At 46.7% G+C, this 19,419-nt stretch overlaps 3 protein-coding genes across 5 annotated transcripts; all 3 read left to right on the top strand.

Annotated features, from left to right (window-relative positions):
• The first annotated feature begins 61 nt into the window (after window positions 1-61).
• On the top strand, window positions 62-8,962 carry teq (Tequila). 3 transcript variants are annotated; one of them, XM_070208378.1, is made up of 15 exons: window positions 62-203; window positions 337-871; window positions 923-1,129; window positions 1,279-1,506; window positions 1,562-2,029; window positions 2,088-2,822; window positions 2,883-3,365; window positions 3,428-3,688; window positions 4,988-5,641; window positions 5,702-6,093; window positions 6,152-6,307; window positions 6,374-7,157; window positions 7,218-7,310; window positions 8,461-8,544; window positions 8,605-8,962. In XM_070208378.1, the coding sequence occupies exons 1-15, from the start codon at window positions 156-158 to the stop codon at window positions 8,739-8,741; spliced, it is 5,265 nt and encodes a 1,754-aa protein (XP_070064479.1). In that variant the 5' UTR covers window positions 62-155; the 3' UTR covers window positions 8,742-8,962. The 3 variants fall into 3 exon arrangements, with proteins under 3 accessions (XP_070064479.1, XP_002046269.3, XP_032290457.1); XM_002046233.4 differs by having other exon boundaries at window positions 3,428-5,641; XM_032434566.2 differs by lacking the exons at window positions 923-1,129; window positions 1,279-1,506; window positions 1,562-2,029; window positions 2,088-2,822; window positions 2,883-3,365 and having other exon boundaries at window positions 3,428-5,641.
• Window positions 8,963-9,459: 497 nt separating this feature from the next.
• On the top strand, window positions 9,460-12,173 carry LOC6623350 (uncharacterized). Its single transcript, XM_002046231.4, has 4 exons — window positions 9,460-9,756; window positions 10,892-11,002; window positions 11,069-11,500; window positions 11,898-12,173. The coding sequence occupies exons 1-4, from the start codon at window positions 9,580-9,582 to the stop codon at window positions 12,045-12,047; spliced, it is 870 nt and encodes a 289-aa protein (XP_002046267.2). The 5' UTR covers window positions 9,460-9,579; the 3' UTR covers window positions 12,048-12,173.
• A 6,701-nt stretch (window positions 12,174-18,874) lies between these two features.
• On the top strand, window positions 18,875-19,419 carry LOC6624114 (uncharacterized). Its single transcript, XM_002046230.4, has one exon. The coding sequence runs from the start codon at window positions 19,035-19,037 to the stop codon at window positions 19,248-19,250; it is 216 nt and encodes a 71-aa protein (XP_002046266.1). The 5' UTR covers window positions 18,875-19,034; the 3' UTR covers window positions 19,251-19,419.

Raw genomic sequence — 19,419 nt, 5'->3', positions numbered from 1 at the left:
GTCGAGTTTTGAAGCTCAGCGACAGAGGCAGCTAAAATTGAAATTCGCGCGCATCTCTCGTATCACTTTTCGGGCCAACGCTATCAGTTTGAGTGAAAATAAAAATACTATATAAATAATTTATATATATATAAAAAAAATATATATATATATAAATGATCTTGAGAGCTTTGCGCCTTGGACTGGCGCTCCTTGTGCTGGCCGTAAGTATGACGATTTATTACTTAATTGATACGAATTGATATTCAACAGGAAGTCTCTCTTCTATTGATCCATCCAATATATATAAACCCATAATAATCACACACAAAATGTTCTCAATTACGACTTCGACAGCTACACGAATCGTTCGCTTATCAACCTGGCAGCTATTCTGATGGACAGACGGCGCAGTCCGGGTTATCAGCATCGGCGCATTCCAACAATGCCCACGCTCAAGAGCAGCCAATCTATGAACGGGATACGGCCTGCCCGCCCCAGTTTAGAGGACTTAAGCCATATGCCCACGATTGCCATCGTTTCATCAGCTGCACAAATGGTCAATCCACTATACAAACCTGTTCACCGGGCACGGCTTTTAATGCCCTAACTGGAACTTGTGACCACCTGTCCCAAGTAGCCTGTGAGGGTCAAGCTGGTCGCTCGGCCCGCATGCAGCAGCTGAATACACAGCCCAAGTGCGCAGCGGGCTTGAACGGCCTGCAGCCACATCCTTATGACTGCACCAAGTTTCTGAACTGCGCCAACGGACAGACCTTTATCCAGAACTGTGGACCCGGCACAGCCTTCAGTCCAACCATGTTGGTTTGCGACTACAAGCACAAGGTGGATTGCGGTGATGGTCGCTTCAATGTTGATGTATCAGCTCAAGGTACGTCTGGCTTCTACATTTAATACACATCCTCAACTAACACAAACTTAGGTCAAACGGGTGGCACTTCTGGTGGACTCACTTGTCCAGAAGGCGCTCGCGGTCAATTTCCCTACCCCAATGACCCCTATAAATATGTAATTTGTGGAATTGGTGTGCAGGCGCGTCTAGAGCAATGCCCATCGGGTAAAATTTTCGATGGCCACAGTTTGATTTGTATTCCCATTGGAGCCCTCTCTGCCCAAACTGATTTCTCCTGTAAGTTGAACTTATATCTACCTGCACTTTCTTTTGCTTACTCCATACGCTTCTCATTTGGGTCTTTGGTACCATCTTTTGCTTCTCATGCGCTTCCAGTTGCTCGTTTTTTTGCTTGTTTAGTTTGTAATCCTAACGAATCCTCTCAGCTACCGCCCGGCTGAGTGATCTACTCTGTCCTGGAGGTGTCGAAGGCCTGTTCGCTCATCCCTTCGATCAAACCAAGTTCCTCAATTGTAAGGCTGGCAAGGTGGCTGTCCAGAGCTGTATTCCTGGCCACGTCTTTAGTATATCCAAAGGTTATTGCCAGCTTAAGGCACAAACTGTGTATAGCGACTATGTGACTTACATTGTCTCCGAGATCAGCTACGAATATTGTAAGTGACTTCGTGTTATCCGATCTTCATTCCTTTTGAGCTGTACCCTCTTCAGCTCTGATGCTGACCCGCTGTCCGGCGGGCACGGATGGTCTTCATCTCTACCCCTACGATGCTGGGAAGTATGTCCGCTGCGAAGCTGGAGGAGGGATGTCTGTTTTGAGCTGTGGAGAGGATATGGCATATAGTTTTACTCAACGGGCGTGTCGACCGCGTAGACAAGTGACCCGAGCGGAACGCGTCAAGTTCTTTTCGGAGCTCAGCTTTCAAGGAGGCAGCTACAGTTACACAGATAGTCAGGCCTTCCAGTCTGGACTAAAGTCGTGTCCCCCCAATCTGCGTGGCAACTACGCCTATCCATTCCATGCCAGTCATTTTGTGCTGTGTCAGAATGGTTTGCTGCAGGTGGAGTCCTGCCCAGCGGGATCTGTTTATAGTCTATCCACGCGCAGGTGTGCGGCTCGCCAGCAGCTCACGTCACATGACTTTTTGGACTATGCCTATATAAATATTCAGCTCTCGAGTAAGATAATCTCTGAATTTGAATATTTGAGTGACCTTTAGTATTTCTCGCTCCCCAGCTGACCTTTTGCTAGACCTTACCACTGTCACCTGTCCCGCAAATGCAGTTGGATACTATTTGCATCCCTTTGATTGTACCAAGTATTTAAACTGTCGCGATCAACAGACCTCCATTGAGAGCTGTGAAAAGGGGGAGGTCTTCAGCATCTCCCAACGAAGTTGCGTGGCCAGGGATGAATTGGTGGCCGCGTACGATCGGGTGGAGTATCTAACGGAGACGCAGCATGAGTTCTCCCAAGAACACCCGGTGGCTGAGGGTCGAGAGCCGCAGTTCAATTTACAGCCTGTTAACGGAGTTGTGGAATGTCTATCTGGTGCTGGTGGACTTCAACCGCATCCTTATGACTGCACCAAGTTTCTAAACTGCGCAAATGGCCAGACCTTTGTTCAGGATTGTGAGCCCGGTACAGCTTTCAATAGATTACGGAGCATCTGCGATCACGCCGCCCAAGTGAATTGTGCTCAGTCTATCATCAATCCGAATACTTATACTACCAGCGTTGCCTCCTATCGTTTGGCTTGCCCTGTTCATGTCTATGGCCTTTACGCACATCCCTTTAATGCCAAAAGCTATCTGTATTGCGATGAGGGACATACAACGATCAGGCAGTGCCTGCCCAATGAAGTTTTCAGTCTCTCGCGTGGCTATTGCCTGTCAGCGGAACTCGTGCTCGCTGCAGATCGCGTTTCCCTGCTTAGCGGTGCGGAAGAGCTGAGCCTTGAACATTTGGAGTGTGAGTTGGGCCGTGAAAAGTCAGGAAAAGCGGAAACCTGATGATCTTCTCCCGTTACAGCTATAAGTTGTCCACGTGATGCTGTGGGCAATCACGCTTATCCCTTCGACTGTACGCAGTATTTGAGCTGTGAGGCGGGCATCACGCGCCTTCAAAGCTGTCCCAATGGTCAACACTTTAGCCTGTCGCAGCGCAGATGTCAACCTCAGGAGCAAGTGCAGCGCATCGATCGCGTTTACCAGTTAAGTGAGCTGCAGATCTTTTACGAGTGGTGGCAGCAGCTTCAACATGTGGGAGCCAGCATTAGGATCAGGTGTCCATTTGGTTTGACGGGCAACTATCAGCATCCGACGTTGCCACACAAATTTATCAATTGTGCAGCCCAAAACTCGGAGGCGGTATTCCTCGATTGTTCCGCTGGTCAGGTTTTCAGCGTATCCCGGCGTCTGTGTGTGCCGGGCACACAGGTGCCCACACACGATCGCTGTGACTATCAGTCAAAGCAAGCACTGAACTCCTATGGTTGGATAGATCTGCGTCATGGTTACTAACATTCATTATCCGATATTTGTTCACTTTTCACGAATAATTCCTGACTCTTACAGACGCACGCGAGCCAAAGGCGTATGTGCAACCGGTTTACGGTGGTGCCGATCAGTACGGCAGTGGATCGGGCATTAAAACGACCGTTGTCAGTGGCGGAAGTCGCTGGAGCGACATGAATATGGCACGTCCTTCGGGCATTGGCTTTGGGCAGGACACACAGCAGACACTCGCTAACGGCTGGTCGGGCCAGGGAAGCTCCTACAATCGACAAGCGCCCACACAGAGCGTGCTCTATGTGGAGGGCTCACTGCAGCCGAATCGTAATTATCAAGCCACTAACACAAATTCAATATATAAAACGCCACTGGCGCCCATGGCGCCCACCACAAGCAATGTTTACTATGCTCAGCCCGTGGAGACTGTCCACTCGTCGCGTCAGAATTTCAGTCGCTCCCAGACAAATGACTGGCATACGGCACGCACACCATACAATCCTCAGAGCAGCTACCCTCAGGCTAGTCTACCAGGACAGCAGCCCTTAGATCTTGACTACCAGCCCGATGGACATGCTGAAGAGCCTAGGAATCAGCTGCCAAGCGGATCGCATCAAGAGCCTCGCGAGCATTCCCGCCCTCCTTATTCCTCTGTGCCCACTAATCATAATCCCACTCTACATGGTCAATCTTATCAGCCAGCGGTTGAATCGAATTTGTATGGTGGTCTTCAACCGCCTACACCTCCAGCTCAGCCATCAGGCTTTACTCCGATTCACCCACAACACAATCCCCCTGCCCATGCCCAACCAGGACAGCGACCACTTGACCTGGACGACTATAATCCCGATGTGGATACTCAAGCAACTGTAGATCAGCCTTACCCTATTGTTCCCTCTGTGCCTGCCAATCACAGTCCCACCTATCGGGGTCAGCCCCATCCTGTGGCTAATGAATCGAATTTGTATGGTGGGTTGCAGCCACCCTCCCGCCCATCTCTGGCCGAGACTACAACAACTCGCACCACCAGCTCGACGCCTTCGAACCTTCGCACATTCCCGATTTATCCACGTGTGTTCGATGCCACACCTGCTAATCCAGCCAATCACCCACACTATAGTCCGCCCTATGCGGCAGTTGCGCATTCGCAGAACGCTTCCTGGCAAAAGGTGCCACCTCGTGCCCCCGAATCTGATCCTTTTTTAGACAGAGGAGATTATGATGAAGCCGATTATGGTGACTCGGAGACGACCACCACAGAAAGAAACGGCTTGAGGCCACCACCATTCAACCATCAGTTTTACAATCCATCACAAGGTGCTGCTCCCGCCGCAGAGACACCCTCAAAGGTAGCTCTCGGTGAGGCGTTGCGTTTGATGCTGCGGCCCTATTTCAATCACAGCGGCAATGCGCAGGAAGCACTAGCCGAGCGGGCCGAATCCGCCATTGCGTCCGCTATTAGCAAGCCACCGACTAGCACGACTCCCATCCCGACCACGACCACAACCACGACGACGACCAAAGTACCCCATCGGGGTAGACAGACGCCCGACGATGAGGTTGAACTGATTGTGGCGGGCGAACAGGAAAGCTTGGACATTGCTGACGATGACTCTGTTGTTCCAGATGCGGTTGAAACGGCGCGCACTGAGCAAACCCTAAATCCTACAACGTACGCATCCGGCTATGACACGACTGACTTCCAACGCGGCACACGTAGAGTGGACACCGACAGCAGTACGCAATCGTATCCACATTCAAATTCCAACAAACCGCATACGTGGGGTCACAGTCGTGAGTTCCACAAGCGTCATCCAAATATGCCCGATCCGTTCGATAAGCCAGAAGACCAGCATCACACCCACCACTTCCACCACCTCCACCACCACCACCATCATCCACACGAGCACAGCCGTCTTTACCATAGCAGCCATCCAAATCTACCCAATCCTTTTTCCACCAAAAACGAGGAGCATCCACAACCTAAGCCAAGGGAGCAGCCAGAGCCGCAGCCAGACCTTGAGATAGAGCCGGACTTTCTGCCCAATCCAAATGCGGAAGCCACCACATTACGTACTCAACAAATAAGTTTTCGCAGTGGTTTTGATGAGCCCTGCGAGTTTGATTGCGGCGGCGGCAAGTGTGTGAAGAAAATCGAAATCTGCGATGGCGTCAACAACTGTGGCAATCGGAGGGATGAGCATCAGTGCGATCATCTGGGCTATCAGGTGCGCCTGACGGGCGGCGAGAGTCCGCACATGGGACGCATTGAGGTCAAGGGTGAGTTAACTTCATCCAATAAGCAACTATATGGCATATCAAGTCTTTCTATCCGATCAGTCAATGGCCAGTGGGGCTACGTTTGCGACGACAAGTTCGGGCTGCGCGATGCGGATGTTGTGTGCCGTGAGCTGGGCTTTAAGATGGGCGCTGCTGAGGTGCGTGGCAACTCCTACTATGAGCCACCCGAGCGGAACTTCAATTATGCCATGGACGAGCTCGAGTGTCGGGGCAACGAGACAAAGCTAAAGGATTGCGATTTTAAGGGCTGGGGTGTGCACAACTGTGGTGTTGATGAGGTGGTGGGCGTGGTCTGCAAGGTGCCCGTGCTGAAGTGTCCCAACAATTTCTGGTTATGTCAGACGTCAAAGGAGTGCATACCGCCCGCTTTTGTCTGCGATCACACCGAGGATTGTGCGGACAAGTCGGACGAGAGCGATGCCGTTTGCAAGGTTTGTAGTGTCGGGCTTTCAGCTATGGACCTTTAGACTAAACCGTACCTTTTTTTAGGCGCCCATTGAGTACCGTCTGGAGGGCGGACGCAGCCCGATCGAGGGTCGCCTGGAGGTCAAGTATCATGGCGTTTGGGGCTCCGTCTGCGACGATGACTTCAATATAAAAGCTGCGCAGGTGGCCTGCAATAATCTGGGCTATTATGGAACAGCTGTAAGTGTCAACTGGCCAGAAACAACTGGCAATCGGAAAAGCTAAACTTCTTCTGCTTTCTTTTAGAAAATTGAAAAGAACATTTTCGGACCGGGCAGCGGACCCATCTGGCTGGATCAGGTTCTATGTCAGGGCAACGAGACGAGCATAGACATGTGCCGGCACTGGAACTGGGGCGAACACAACTGCAATCACACCGAGGATGTGGGTCTGCGCTGCACCGCCGGACCGCCACCGCGGCAGTCACGGCAACGAACTCGTCTACAGGCATTGGACAAGGACAGCTCGGTTGGCCAAGCCGCCCAAGTTAGTCTCTCCGACATAGGCCTCTGGGAGAGATCGAGCAAGGCATTGCGCACACCGCGACGCTGTGGCATCTTCAAAGACGACCTCACCGATGAGTTTGCGCATCCGGAACAGCGTGTGGTGCAGGGCAGCGTAGCACGTCGTGGCCGTCATCCGTGGCAGGCCACAATACGCACGCGTGGACGCGGCGGCATCTCCAGCCACTGGTGCGGCGCTGTGGTCATCTCCAAGCGGCATTTGCTCACCGCCGCCCACTGCCTCTACGGACATCCAAAGGGCGCGTATTTTGTACGCGTCGGCGATCACTATGCCAACATAGCGGAGCACTCGGAGGTGGATGCGTTCATTGAGAACTGGTACACGCACGAGCAGTTCCGCCAGCCCACGCACATGAACAATGACATTGCCGTCGTGGTGCTCAAGACACCGCTTAAGTTCAGCGACTACGTGCAGCCGATTTGTTTGCCGGAGCGTGGTGCGCCGCTGGTTGAGAATCGCACTTGCACCATCTCCGGCTGGGGCTCCATCAAATCAGGCATGTCCAGTGAGTAAACAGCGTGCAATGCGTTTTCATTGGGGTACTAACTGGTGCCTTTGCTTGCAGCTCCCTCCCAGGAACTGAGAGCTGCCCAACTACCCATTTTGCCGGATGCGACTTGCAAGCAAATGAATGTCTACGGTGATGCCATCACTGAAGGTAGATGCAGCCTTTGATACATACATACATACATGCATACATACATACATACATATATATATATATATATATATATATATATACATACATACATACATATATATATACATACATACATACATACATACATACATACATACATACATACATACATACATACATACATACATACATACATACATACATACATACATACATACATACATACATACATACATACATACATACATACATACATACATACATATACACGCATGTACATACATACATATACACGCATGTACATACATACATATACACGCATGTACATACATACATATACACGCATGTACATACATACATATACACGCATGTACATACATACATATACACGCATGTACATACCTACATATACACGCATGTACATACATACATCTACCTACATACATACATCTACATCTACCTACATACATACATCTACATCTACCTACATACATACATCTACATCTACCTACATACATACATCTACATCTACCTACATATCTACTTACACGCCCACCTCCTCCAGCTCCACCGCCTCCTCCGCAGTTGCTCCTCCAGGCCGTCGGAGCCAACGTTTGCTGCCTTGGTGAATTTAAGCAGGGCCTACTTGAATTTTTGAGAATCGAGGAGGACAGCACTTGGCAGAAATTCGTTTTATTTAAATTTGCAGCATAACGTCTAATAAGCTAAGTCTGCGTTTGGCATTAGAAAACAGACATGCACGCATACATATATACATAATGCACACATGCATACATACATACACAAACATACACGTCCACACACACACATACACACATACACACGCACACACACATATATATATATACACATAAACATATATAATACTTATATGACTTCGTATAAAATACCTTTATTATTATATATTTTATCCATATAAGCTTCCTATTATATGATTTGTAGAGAATCTATATATGCATTTGCTGAAAAATATGGCTCTACTGATCAAGAATATATATTCTTTATTGGGTCGGAATTGTGTCCTACTATAAGTAGCCAATTTCCGGACGAAATTATTGTACCCTCTGCCAGAGTATACACATATACACATCCGATCCAATCCAAAATGTTATCAGTCTCAACTTTCTTCTATTCCTGCTCTAATTAGGCATGTTCTGCGCTGGCTCCATGGACGAAAGCGTCGATGCCTGCGAGGGCGACTCTGGTGGGCCGCTTGTCTGCTCGGATGAGGGTAAGTAGTGTGAAGCTTATAGGGCTTTCAGGACTTGATTAATATTGTGCTCCTTTGCAGATGGCGAAACACTCTATGGCATCATATCCTGGGGACAGCACTGCGGCTACCAGAACCGACCTGGCGTCTATGTGCGCGTCTGTCACTATATCGATTGGATCTACGAGAAGATCAACCAGAGCTTGCTGCGCTTCTAAATAAACCACAAGCTATATATATTAATATATATATATTTAGGCCCCAACAAGCGCTCGCCCCAATGCTGTCACAAGCTACTTATATTTATGGCAGCACCTACATGTAGGCTATAAACATTGTACGATTCTTTTTATTTATATCCAAGGGGTGGGGCAGGGGCAGGCACGTAGATTAAGCACATAATCAATGCTAATAAAACGCACAACAATAACAACGAAAACGATGCTGAGTAAATTTAATTCACATGTTGACTCATCCCGAACACCCCCCGCTACCTCCCTCCGCCCTTACAACACAACCATTGCCAAGCTAAAGCTTCGTCTTTCTAAAAATGTGCTCAGTTTTGTGGCTCAAGCAATTGAATGGTCAGTTCAAGCGTACATACACTCACACACACACACACACACACACGCGAGCTCAATTGACACTGTCAGTCGTGGGCAAAGGGGTTAGGGTGGGCGTGCGGCTTGGCTCATTCGCATTGTGCGGGTGCGAGTGGCTCAGCAAAAGCTCAACAATTAACTTAATTAACTAATGATCAGCGCGAGCTACGCAACAAACTGAACGAAAGAGTGCAGTTACAGCTGCCGCCCCCTGTCGCTTCCTTCTTTGTCACCTTTCACCAACACTCATGCAATTGTTCTGCTCTCTTTCGTTCAATCTCTCTCCCTCTCCTTCGGCTGGCTGTAGCTTTGCCTTCGCTCGTTTAAGCTGTCAGTTGATTCCGGCATTTCATAAAGCGCAGGTCGCTCGTTGTCTGCAGCAACGGTTCAAGCCTTATCAACAGGCTCCCACACACCCCACGCACACACATACAGTGATAGCCCGCGAGTTACCATGCTTATGAAATTTGCATATTTTGTGATCTTTAGCGTCTGCTGGTCACACTGCGCAGGAAACAATTTAGATCATAATGTCTTTGGATCAGTGGATGGCGCCACCAGCACCGAACGTATTAATGCGGCAATGCGTTGCGTTAATGTCAATCCACAGCATTCGGTGGATCTGCAACAGGTGAGTTGGCATTACGGAACTGAGGTTCTCGTTGTAGATTCAATTAAAAATGGGTTTTTTTCGAACCTGAAACTTTTTAGCCATATTGTTTCGAATACTTTCAACTTCTAATGAAACTCTGTGTATTAATATATTTGTATTATTGGAATAAGTTGATTTTCCTAATCATAAACCTTAAATGAAACCTCTCTTGTTTAAGGTTCGAATATTACGCATCTGATTCTGCGTAAAGAAAAACTTGGAATTTCCGGCTCGAACTTTTGTTGATAACTAATCCAATTAGGGCTGATTTGTGCTAATTAACCCCTTTGACTAAAGGGGCATATGTCAACGTCGGGTCGTCTTCCCAGACACTCAGCCAGTCGATCAGTGAGTGAGTCGTTTAGTCAGCCCGTCCGTCCGTCCGTTTGTCAGACCTTCTGCATGCGGGCCAATAATTGAGGCAGTCCGAGTACGTGACGCGCATGCAAATCGAAATTGTCGAGCGGAATGTATTCACATATATGCTATATGCGTTTACATCTATATCGACATTACTTTAACTTTTTCAATTATAATTGAATTATTGTAAAGCCCAAATGTACGCAGCATTAGGCAGTTCGAGTAGAACTGGCAGAATAGAAGTTGCCATATAAAAGTATAGTGTGTTGGGTGGTTTTTTCTTAGAAGCGACACCTGCTGCAAGGTTTCTCAAAGCACTTGTAGATGCATTTCATGTTTACAGGTTGTTAATACCCTTTCATGGGGTGCTATAATTTGCTCAGCAAATGTGCAACGCCTCAAAGAACAAGCTAGTTTTATTCGAATGTCTGTGCAAACGAATCTCTCTCCTCAAAATCTTCCATCATGAAACTTTGCTAAGGAGACGTTCGGATCGGATCGTAATATCATATAGCTGTCATAAGGATTGGTCGTGCTCCCCATATATGAGACATATCTAAGCAATATTGGATTACTATAAGATATAGCTCTGCAGGAAGAGAGAGTAAAAAATTAATTTTTGTATATGGAATAGTCTTCAGCTTTTCACATATTCGTAAAAGGGTATTTGAACTTCGACGTGCCGCACAATTGTTTGTTTTAGCAGAGTTTCTTTGTATATATAAATATACTATATATAAACTTGATTATACAGATAATGGGCTTGTGGTATGGCAGCGAGATCATAATGCATAGTCAGGATTTTCCCGGCGTCTACGAATACGATTCGTGCGTTATAATTCACCTGACCGATGTGACACAGCAGGTGAGTCCGAGTCCGAGAACATTGTGCGATTTATGTTTCATGTTGAGAATTTTTGCTTGCTTTCAGATGCACAATAGCAAACTGTACAACGACAACAACAACAACAATTACCGCAACTACAACAATCGAAATCAGAATCAGAATCAAAACAATTACAGACACATCTCGACCACGTCGCAATATGCGGACAACGATGAGTATGTGCGTCAGCCGGCGAATGCGCACCGGGCAGGATATCTGCGTCTGGTGTGGAGCGAGCGTGACAACAATCTGGAATATATGTTCAACTATACGACAGATGCGCCCGGCCATTGGTCCAATATTGGGGATCAGCGCGGCTCTCTGGTCACACGCAACACCTATACACAGTTCACGGGCACCGTCCAGGTGGTAAAAGCGGTCAACGATCATCTGGTGTTGACCTTCTGCGGCAACGATATCAAGAGCTCCATTTATACGGTTGTGCTTACACGCAATCGCCTGGGCCTCAGCAACGATGTGAGCAACAGTCAACTTAACATACTCTGTTTACAAATGGGCAAATGGGGTCATATTAGTTTTGTGTCTGTCCGCAATACGGAAACCTTCTGTCATGATCTACGCAAAGATCGAAGCTAAGAAAATACCGAATGAACCCTTTTGTCACAGTTTTAGAGTCACAACAAGATATATCAAATTAAGCATGGCCCTAATTGAAGTTCTCCTCTCTGCCTGCTTAATTGTTCAAGCTGGTAGTTTGACAGGCACTGTCCTTGTGCTTACAGTTTTAGAGTCACGTGCTCAATAGACAATTCCGAACTATATTATGCTGTAAACAGAGTATTGTGCAGTCGCTACGTTATCACTGCTTGTAAATATTTACTCAACACTGCCTTCTCCTCCCCTTCATCTCTAGGAGCTGCGCAGCATACGGAACATGCTCTCCCGCCGTGGACTCTACACGGAGACCATACGCAAAGTCTGCAACGGGGCCGGACGTGTGGGCGTTGGCCTCGTCACGCTGCTGCTGTTGCCGCTACTCGCCGCCTGGGGGCGTCGTCAGTGAGTCGCACAGCAAAGGAATCGCATTCCAGCCATACTCTATGTTTAATTTATGCATAATCGACTTAGTTAAGCATTTAACTCTCGGGCAATACGGAATCTAGTTGCAGCACATCTAACCAATTCCTTAGATTCGGTGTCTTAATTGCTTTTGTCTCGTCAATTAAACTCAATTAGTTATATGGCCACCCCCTTCCTGCCACCCTCCCTCCCTGCTCCGCTCTCCTCTGTCTTGGCTTAGGCTAGATACTTGTAGGCGTTAAATGCGCTTTTAATTCAATTATCAACATTGTTTCTAAGTTGTATTCCGTTCATAATTAATTCCCACGCTGGCCAAAAAGTAGGCAATGCAATTTCGAATAGAACACTTAACATTAATCAGAATATTATTTTTATTATTTGTTTTTTATTTCCGCTGCTTCGAGTTCGACCACACCAAAAACTACTGTCTCAAACAGCCCAAGTGTGGTAGGTGCGGTCAGTCCCATTGGACAAACTCCGAGCAGTGCCAGGCCAAAACAGTGGCAGACCTGCGATGCTCCAACTGCGAGGGAAACCATGCTGCTTCCTATAAAGGATGCAAAAGCTATCAGGTGAGACTAAATGCCAGGCAGCCGGCCATCAATGTCTCCCCTCCTACACGATATAGCCATCCTCAAAATACACGAAGAACCACTCAGCAGTTCGTACCTTCCCGAATTGTGCAACAGGGCCTGTCGTATGCTGATGCGCTACGGCCAGGCCATCATGTACAAGTCCGCCAACCCCCAGCGCGCACTCTTCAGCCCACCGTCAATCCAATGCAGCTCCAACAACCACTGCAAGGGCCTCAGGAGCAAGACGCTTCCCTTGGAGGCATCCTTCAAAACCTCCAGCAGTCCATTGCAGCACTGAATGCCGCAGTTGCAACCATTCTGGTTAGCATTAAAGAGCTAAAGGATGCGCAAGGTTCCCCGCAGCTTAGATTCCCAAAAAGCCGCAAATAATGGCTACCCAGTTACGTCTCGGATCGTGGAACGCTCGTGGCATCCTCCAAAATGCTAACGAGCTCAAGCTTTTTCTGAAAAAGCATGATGTAGACATCATGCTCATCTCAGAAACACATCTGCACACAAACTTGTACCTAACAATGGAGGGGTACGTCTGCTACCGTGCGGATCACCCTACAGGACGAGCCAGAGGTGGTGCTGTAGTGCTGGCAAAGCAGGATTTAGCACACTACCATCTACACACAGTGACCTCCAGCGACACACAGCTGGCTGCTATCATGGTGGAGACTCCCTTGGGCGAAATCCTCGTTGCGGCAGCATACCTACCACCAAACATCCCCTGGAACCGAGCGGAATTTGATTCCCTGTTTGGCCAGCTTGGCCCCAAATTCATCGTTGGAGGCGACTTCAACGCTAAGCACAGACTGTGGGGAAACTACAGAGCTGACAGCAGAGGCACTGCGCTCCATGAGGCGCTCACTCCCTGCTCAGCCCAGGTACTGGCCACCGGTAGACCTACCCACTTTCCGTACAACCGGCAAAGTACGCCTTCCTGTATCGACTTTTTTATATTCAAGGGCATCCCCAACAGCGTACTATCGGTTCGCGAAGAGTATGATCTATCTTCCGACCATCTGCCACTCCTCACAACGATCAACACGGCTGCACAAAGGATCCCAAAAAAGCGCAGGCTTGTCCTCCCTGGGTCGAACATCCAACGATTTAAGGCCGAACTAAATAGCTTGATCAACCTAAACACGCAGATTCTGTCAGTTGAGGACGTCGACGCTGCAGTACAAACCCTGTTGGACCAAGTACATGCCGCAGCCGCCAACGCTGCGCCCGCACATATCTACTCAGCCCCTACAAGCCAGCGGCCAAGGACGTTTTCCCCCATATTGGAAGGTCTTCTCGCCCTAAAAAAGCGACTGAGGAGGGAGTATGTCCGTACCCAGGACCCCACGATTGACAGGATCTATCGTCGTATTGCTAACAGGGTCAGGAAGGAGCTGATTATCTCGAAAAGAAATGCCACAGACACCATGCTGGAGGAAGCAACGGCAGACGAGAGCTCCAAATTCGCGCTGTGGAAACTTAGCAGTCGATACAAGCGGCAAGCTGCGCCAAAGTTCCCCGTTCGACTTCCCGATGACACCTGGGCCAGATCACCAATGGACAGAGCCGAAGCCTTTGCCTGCAACTTGGAGGAGCGCTTCAAGCCGTTTGAGACCGCATCGCATGCAAGGATACAGCGAGTCGCGCAAATCCTGGAGGCGCCACTCCAAATGTCACTCCCTGTATCGCCAATCACCTTCCAAGAAGTAGAGCAGGAGATGAAGAGATTAAAAAGCAGCAAAGCCCCTGGGGAAGATCGGTTGGACAACCAGACAATCAAGCTACTGCCATACAAGGCGGTGCTTTTTCTCGTCGCCATTTTTAATGCAGCTCTTCGGCTAGGTTACTTTCCAGTGGCTTGGAAGAAGGCACATATAATCATGTTGCACAAGAGCGGAAAGCCCCCTAATCAACTGGGATCCTATCGCCCCATCAGCCTCCTGCCTGCCTTTGGTAAGATTCTGGAAAGGTGCATCCTCAGAAGGGTCCTGGATACCCCGGAAATAAAACGCTTGATCCCGAAGTTCCAGTTTGGGTTTCGACTCAAACACGGTACCCCTGAGCAACTACATCGGGTCACAAATTATATTTTGGACGGCTTTCACAGGAAAGAGTATGTGGTGGCAGCATACCTTGACATCCAAGAAGCCTTCGACCGGGTGTGGCACGCAGGACTCCTCTCTAAGATAAAGGACAAATTGAATCCGCAGCTATTTAGCACCATTGCGAGCTTCCTAACTGAGAGAACCTTTCAAGTGGTGCAGGATGGAGTAGCCTCTCAAACCAAACGCATAAAAGCGGGCGTTCCACAAGGCAGCGTCTTGGGTCCCACGCTATATAGCCTGTTTACACATGACATGCCCACAGCAAATGCAAGCAGACGGAATGATCGGCAGGACCTTCTGGTGGCCACGTTTGCTGACGACACGGCAATCCTTGCAAAAAACAAATGTGTGTACGTGGCAACTGACCTCTTGCAGGAATACCTCAAGCGATTTGAAAACTGGGCTTGTAGATGGAACATCGCAGTGAACCCTGGAAAGTGCGCCACGGTTACCCACACTCTACGCAAGGACTCATGCCCCGGACTTTTTCTTCATGGTGAGCTTCTAGAGCAATATCGTCAACACAAGTACCTAGGTGTCACTCTCGACAGACGACTTACATTTAGTAAGCACGTCTCTGCAGTAACGAGCAACATCAAATCTAAGATAAGGCGAATGAGCTGGCTCCTCAACTCCAAAAACAAACTCTCGCTCCGAAACAAGGTCCTAATCTACAAGGTAATCCTTGCCCCAGTGTGGCGTTACGGGCTTCAAGTTTACGGTATAGCTGCAAAAACACACCTGAACAAAATTCGCATCATTCAGGCCAAAACCCTGCGCAAAATAACTGGAGCCGAATGGTATATTCGCACACGCGACATCGCCAAGGACCTCAAGGTTCCAATGGTGGGCGACATAGTCAACAGGCAAGCAGCGAGCTACTCAACAAAGCTCCACAACCACCCAAACATCCTGGCGAGGAGCCTGCTAAGGAGGCGAAGAAGAAGGCGACTGAAGAGGACCTACCCAACCGACCTAATCGATCGTTATGTATAGGTGACAAGCTTCGTTAATTACACCAAAATATGTTTCTGTAATCTGTTAACCTAATTGTATAACTAATTGTAAAACCACAATCATCGCTAAGCTAAGTAATTATGTCACTCTGATAAAAGTTGCTAACATAGAGTAACAGGATACCAGATTTCTTAATAAACAAAATATAAAAAAAAAAAACAAATTATTTGTTGCTTATCAAGCGAATTCTATGTTTTTTAACCAGAGATGCGAACCCCGTGTTTAGCACAGTTCTTATACCCAGTATCCGTTAAAGACACGGGGTATATTGCTGCTAGGAAAATGCAGAGTAGAAATTCTTATATATCTCTACCATATCCTTTTGTCGATATCAGTCAAAATAACGACTATTTTAGAGGAGAAATCGATAAAATTTAAATTTATCGATAACTTTTTGCCGTTTTCCGATAAGTTTTTCTAACCAGCACTCGTTTTTCTTTTGTGCATATCTCTGAGATTAATCAAGCTAGAAAGACCAAATTTTTTAGATTTTTCTATACCTCAAGTCTAGTTCAAGTTTTGAATACCTTTTTCCAGCTGCACTAAGGAATAAAAATGTGTTATTTGAGTTAAGCCCCTTGAGTTTTTGTTTGTCATATTTGTGACCACAAATTGAAATAACTTTCGATTAATAAATACAGCAGTTATATAAGAATCAATCAGAATTATATAATAATCAATCTTTTTATCTGCCTGCATTAAAATAAGTTGGTATTATTGCATCTTACGGCAACTCGGCTTTTAATGCAGGGTATCGCGCAGTCAGTCACTCTCGCGTCTTCTATTTTTCTATTAGTAAGATACAAATGGTGCATACGATTATTGGCCATGGCAACAGATGCGAAACTTTCCCCTTAGCTGATCTTATCAGAAATGTTGGCAAGTTTTGGGTTAGATTCGGATCCGGGCGAAATATATCTTATCGTGGATGGAACACGCGATTGTTGACCGTAGTCTGGCGAGTTTAATGCTTGTTTTTGACTTTTTCTTGATAATTTCTTTTATACACTTTGTTTTGGGCTGTTAGTAAAAGTACGAGCGTTGCGCCCGCTTCAAAGTTCCCCGACTCGTTGCGCTTATCAACCCCCCCCCACACACACACACAAAAAAATATGAGTGGGCATTATTGGAGGTTCACTTTCCGCTAAAGATTCGTAAACAAGCGGCGGCTGGAAAGTTTTGTCCAAAATTTTGATTGGTTTCTTTTCGACCGGTTGCACAGTGCGAGAGCACTGCGAGACAACGTGCCGCACCCTTATCTCTTATCAGGACCAGCCCAGAAGCCCCACACAAATACGATTCCATTCCTTTGAGGGGTTGCGCGGGAGGCCACCCTTGAACCTGAAGTGCCTGCAAATGTTGTTGCTTATTATTTATTATTGCATTATTATGATTTTTTTATTATTATTATTGTTTGCTCTTCAGCCTTTTGAGCGCACGCTTTTTATAGTTTTTACAATTGCACTTCTCGACGTTGTGTGCTTTTTATTTATTTTTTTTATTTTTATTTTTTTTCAAATTGACTAAGCAGCTTGCTGATGTTCCCTTCCCTTTGAATGCATTCGTTGATAAGAAAAAGCAAACAAAAACAAAGACAACGTCACACGTTGACGGCTCATGTACAGCTAAATATATATATATATATATATATATATGTACATATTGTCAACCAAGATATTCCTAAGGTTCGAACACGCTGCGAACAGCTGGCGCAAATCGGGAGCTCTGTAGGAGGTTTTCTAGACTGATTTCAGGTCAACAACAGGATGTCTCCTTAGGGCAACAATGGAGTGCACTTGCATGTGCTTTGCTACTTCTGCGAAATCAAATGTTGTTGCAGGTCCTCGTCTCCATGGATGAAGAATAAAGTGCACTTTGAGATAAATGTCTTGGCATTGCAATAGGCTGTGCTTGCATAGATTTGAATTTGCCAACACTGGCAATTAGCGAAAAACCTCAAGTCGTTTGGCAGCCACCTCTGAGCCCAAAAACTTATTTTGTACCAGGCGAACAGAAATTAACAGCAGGTAGCAGTGCAGTGCTGCTTAGCGTCAATTAAATCATTTTCAGTGTTGCTCAGCGCGAACGATCAGTTTCTAAGCATCAAACTTGCGCTGGGCAGCACTGCAAATATTTATGCAGCTACCTGCTTTACATTTCTGTTCGCCTGGTGTATAATAATATTTGCGGTTGCCAAACGACTTGTTTGATTTTGCTTATTCGGCGCAGCAGCCATTGCCTGGAACCGATTGATTTTCTCTGCGCTGACTAGCTGGAGCTGCATATGGAGAATCTTAGAATAGTCTAGTATATATATTATTGACTTCTAGTCCTTGGGCTTGAAAGCTATCTTCAGGATACTTTGGGTTATTATATATGTATATCAAATATACACCTATCGATTGAAACGTTCTCTAGTCTACATATGGGCGCTTGCGAGTTGTGGGATGTAAAGGGATGGCTCATAGCCGTAATACTAGCCTGGGTCTTGGGGTATAAACAGCGTATATAGTATATAGAAAGTAGCTGCAGGTGGGTCTTGAGTAAGATGGCTTGTTAGATTGTAGATTTAGTTAGATAGGTAGGTTGATAGATAGATGTATTGATAGCACTTTGAATACGTCAAACAGCCTCCTCGCAGCTTTAACTAGGCGATTGACAAATCGCATTAAATGTCGCTGTGCGTAAATTGTGTCAACCGTGCGACGCTTACGTCAGCTATACCCTATACATTCAAGCTGATATACGCTGTATATATGTATATATATATATATCAAAATAAATATATATGTATTTAAATAGAATTTGAATACATAGTATAGAGGATGACGACTTTGCACTTTGAGCTGCGCACATGGAAGTTTGCAGCAGTGCAACAGGCACCTGTGTTCATTGAGGCAAAATATAAACAAAACTGTGTCGCAGTTGCACGCGTCCCAATCCATAAACTAATCAATTAATATAGCCATCATCAAAGCTACAAAAAAAAAAAAAATAAAATAATAATAGTCAACTTACAAGCGATAACCGGACTAGACACAAATCCAACAATGGCGATAAGAAGTCGAGCTATAAAAGCAGCTGCTGCTGGCAATCAGCTCAACAGAAACGTTTCGTTTGTCAAACGCGCCAAATGCTCTAAGCAAAAATACCGCAAAAATACCACGAAAAATACCATAAAGTAACCTATAGAGCCTGCTCTATAGTGATCGCAACCCAACTGTGATAGCTACTCCAAGTACTTACAACAAATCCAGCACAAAAATGTCGGCGGCTAACAAAGTCAATTATCTGGTGGGCTCCACATCGCGCTTCATAGCCGGACGTAATGCCGTACAGACGGTCTATTGGAGAACATCCGCCGGACCCGATTCTCGCATGCTGAAGACCAACAAGACCTGTGAATTTGATCGCAGCCAAAAGGCGCCGCAGAGCGTTCGAATGCAGAGATCGAATCGCAGTTTCATCAGCAAAGAGTAGCCACAGCTGCCACGCCCCCCCCTGATATAATGTAGTTCCTATATTTAAGCGTTATAATCGCATATATATATATATTCTTAGTTGTATTTATTGTAACCACCAAAGTTGAGCTGCCGTGAGGCGATGCCCTCACATTAAAAACAAAATAAAACCAAAAACAAAATAAAAA

This window comes from Drosophila virilis, chromosome 3, assembly GCF_030788295.1.
Source record: "Drosophila virilis strain 15010-1051.87 chromosome 3, Dvir_AGI_RSII-ME, whole genome shotgun sequence".
NCBI lineage: Eukaryota > Metazoa > Arthropoda > Insecta > Diptera > Drosophilidae > Drosophila > Drosophila virilis.
This window is presented reverse-complemented; position numbering and strand designations above follow the sequence as displayed.

What these genes read in the sequence shown, in the direction of transcription:
- LOC6624114 (XM_002046230.4), top strand. Translation starts at nt 19,035, where the DNA reads ATGTCGGCGGCTAACAAAGTCAATTATCTGGTGGGCTCCACATCGCGC.
- teq (XM_002046233.4), top strand. Translation starts at nt 156, where the DNA reads ATGATCTTGAGAGCTTTGCGCCTTGGACTGGCGCTCCTTGTGCTGGCC. An exon ending in TGGGCTATTATGGAACAGCT is followed by an intron (nt 6,308 to 6,373) that starts GTAAGTGTCAAC and finishes GCTTTCTTTTAG; the next exon opens with AAAATTGAAAAGAACATTTT. An exon ending in CGGTGATGCCATCACTGAAG is followed by an intron (nt 7,311 to 8,460) that starts GTAGATGCAGCC and finishes TGCTCTAATTAG; the next exon opens with GCATGTTCTGCGCTGGCTCC.
- LOC6623350 (XM_002046231.4), top strand. Translation starts at nt 9,580, where the DNA reads ATGCTTATGAAATTTGCATATTTTGTGATCTTTAGCGTCTGCTGGTCA. An exon ending in ATTCGGTGGATCTGCAACAG is followed by an intron (nt 9,757 to 10,891) that starts GTGAGTTGGCAT and finishes TTGATTATACAG; the next exon opens with ATAATGGGCTTGTGGTATGG. An exon ending in GCCTGGGCCTCAGCAACGAT is followed by an intron (nt 11,501 to 11,897) that starts GTGAGCAACAGT and finishes CTTCATCTCTAG; the next exon opens with GAGCTGCGCAGCATACGGAA.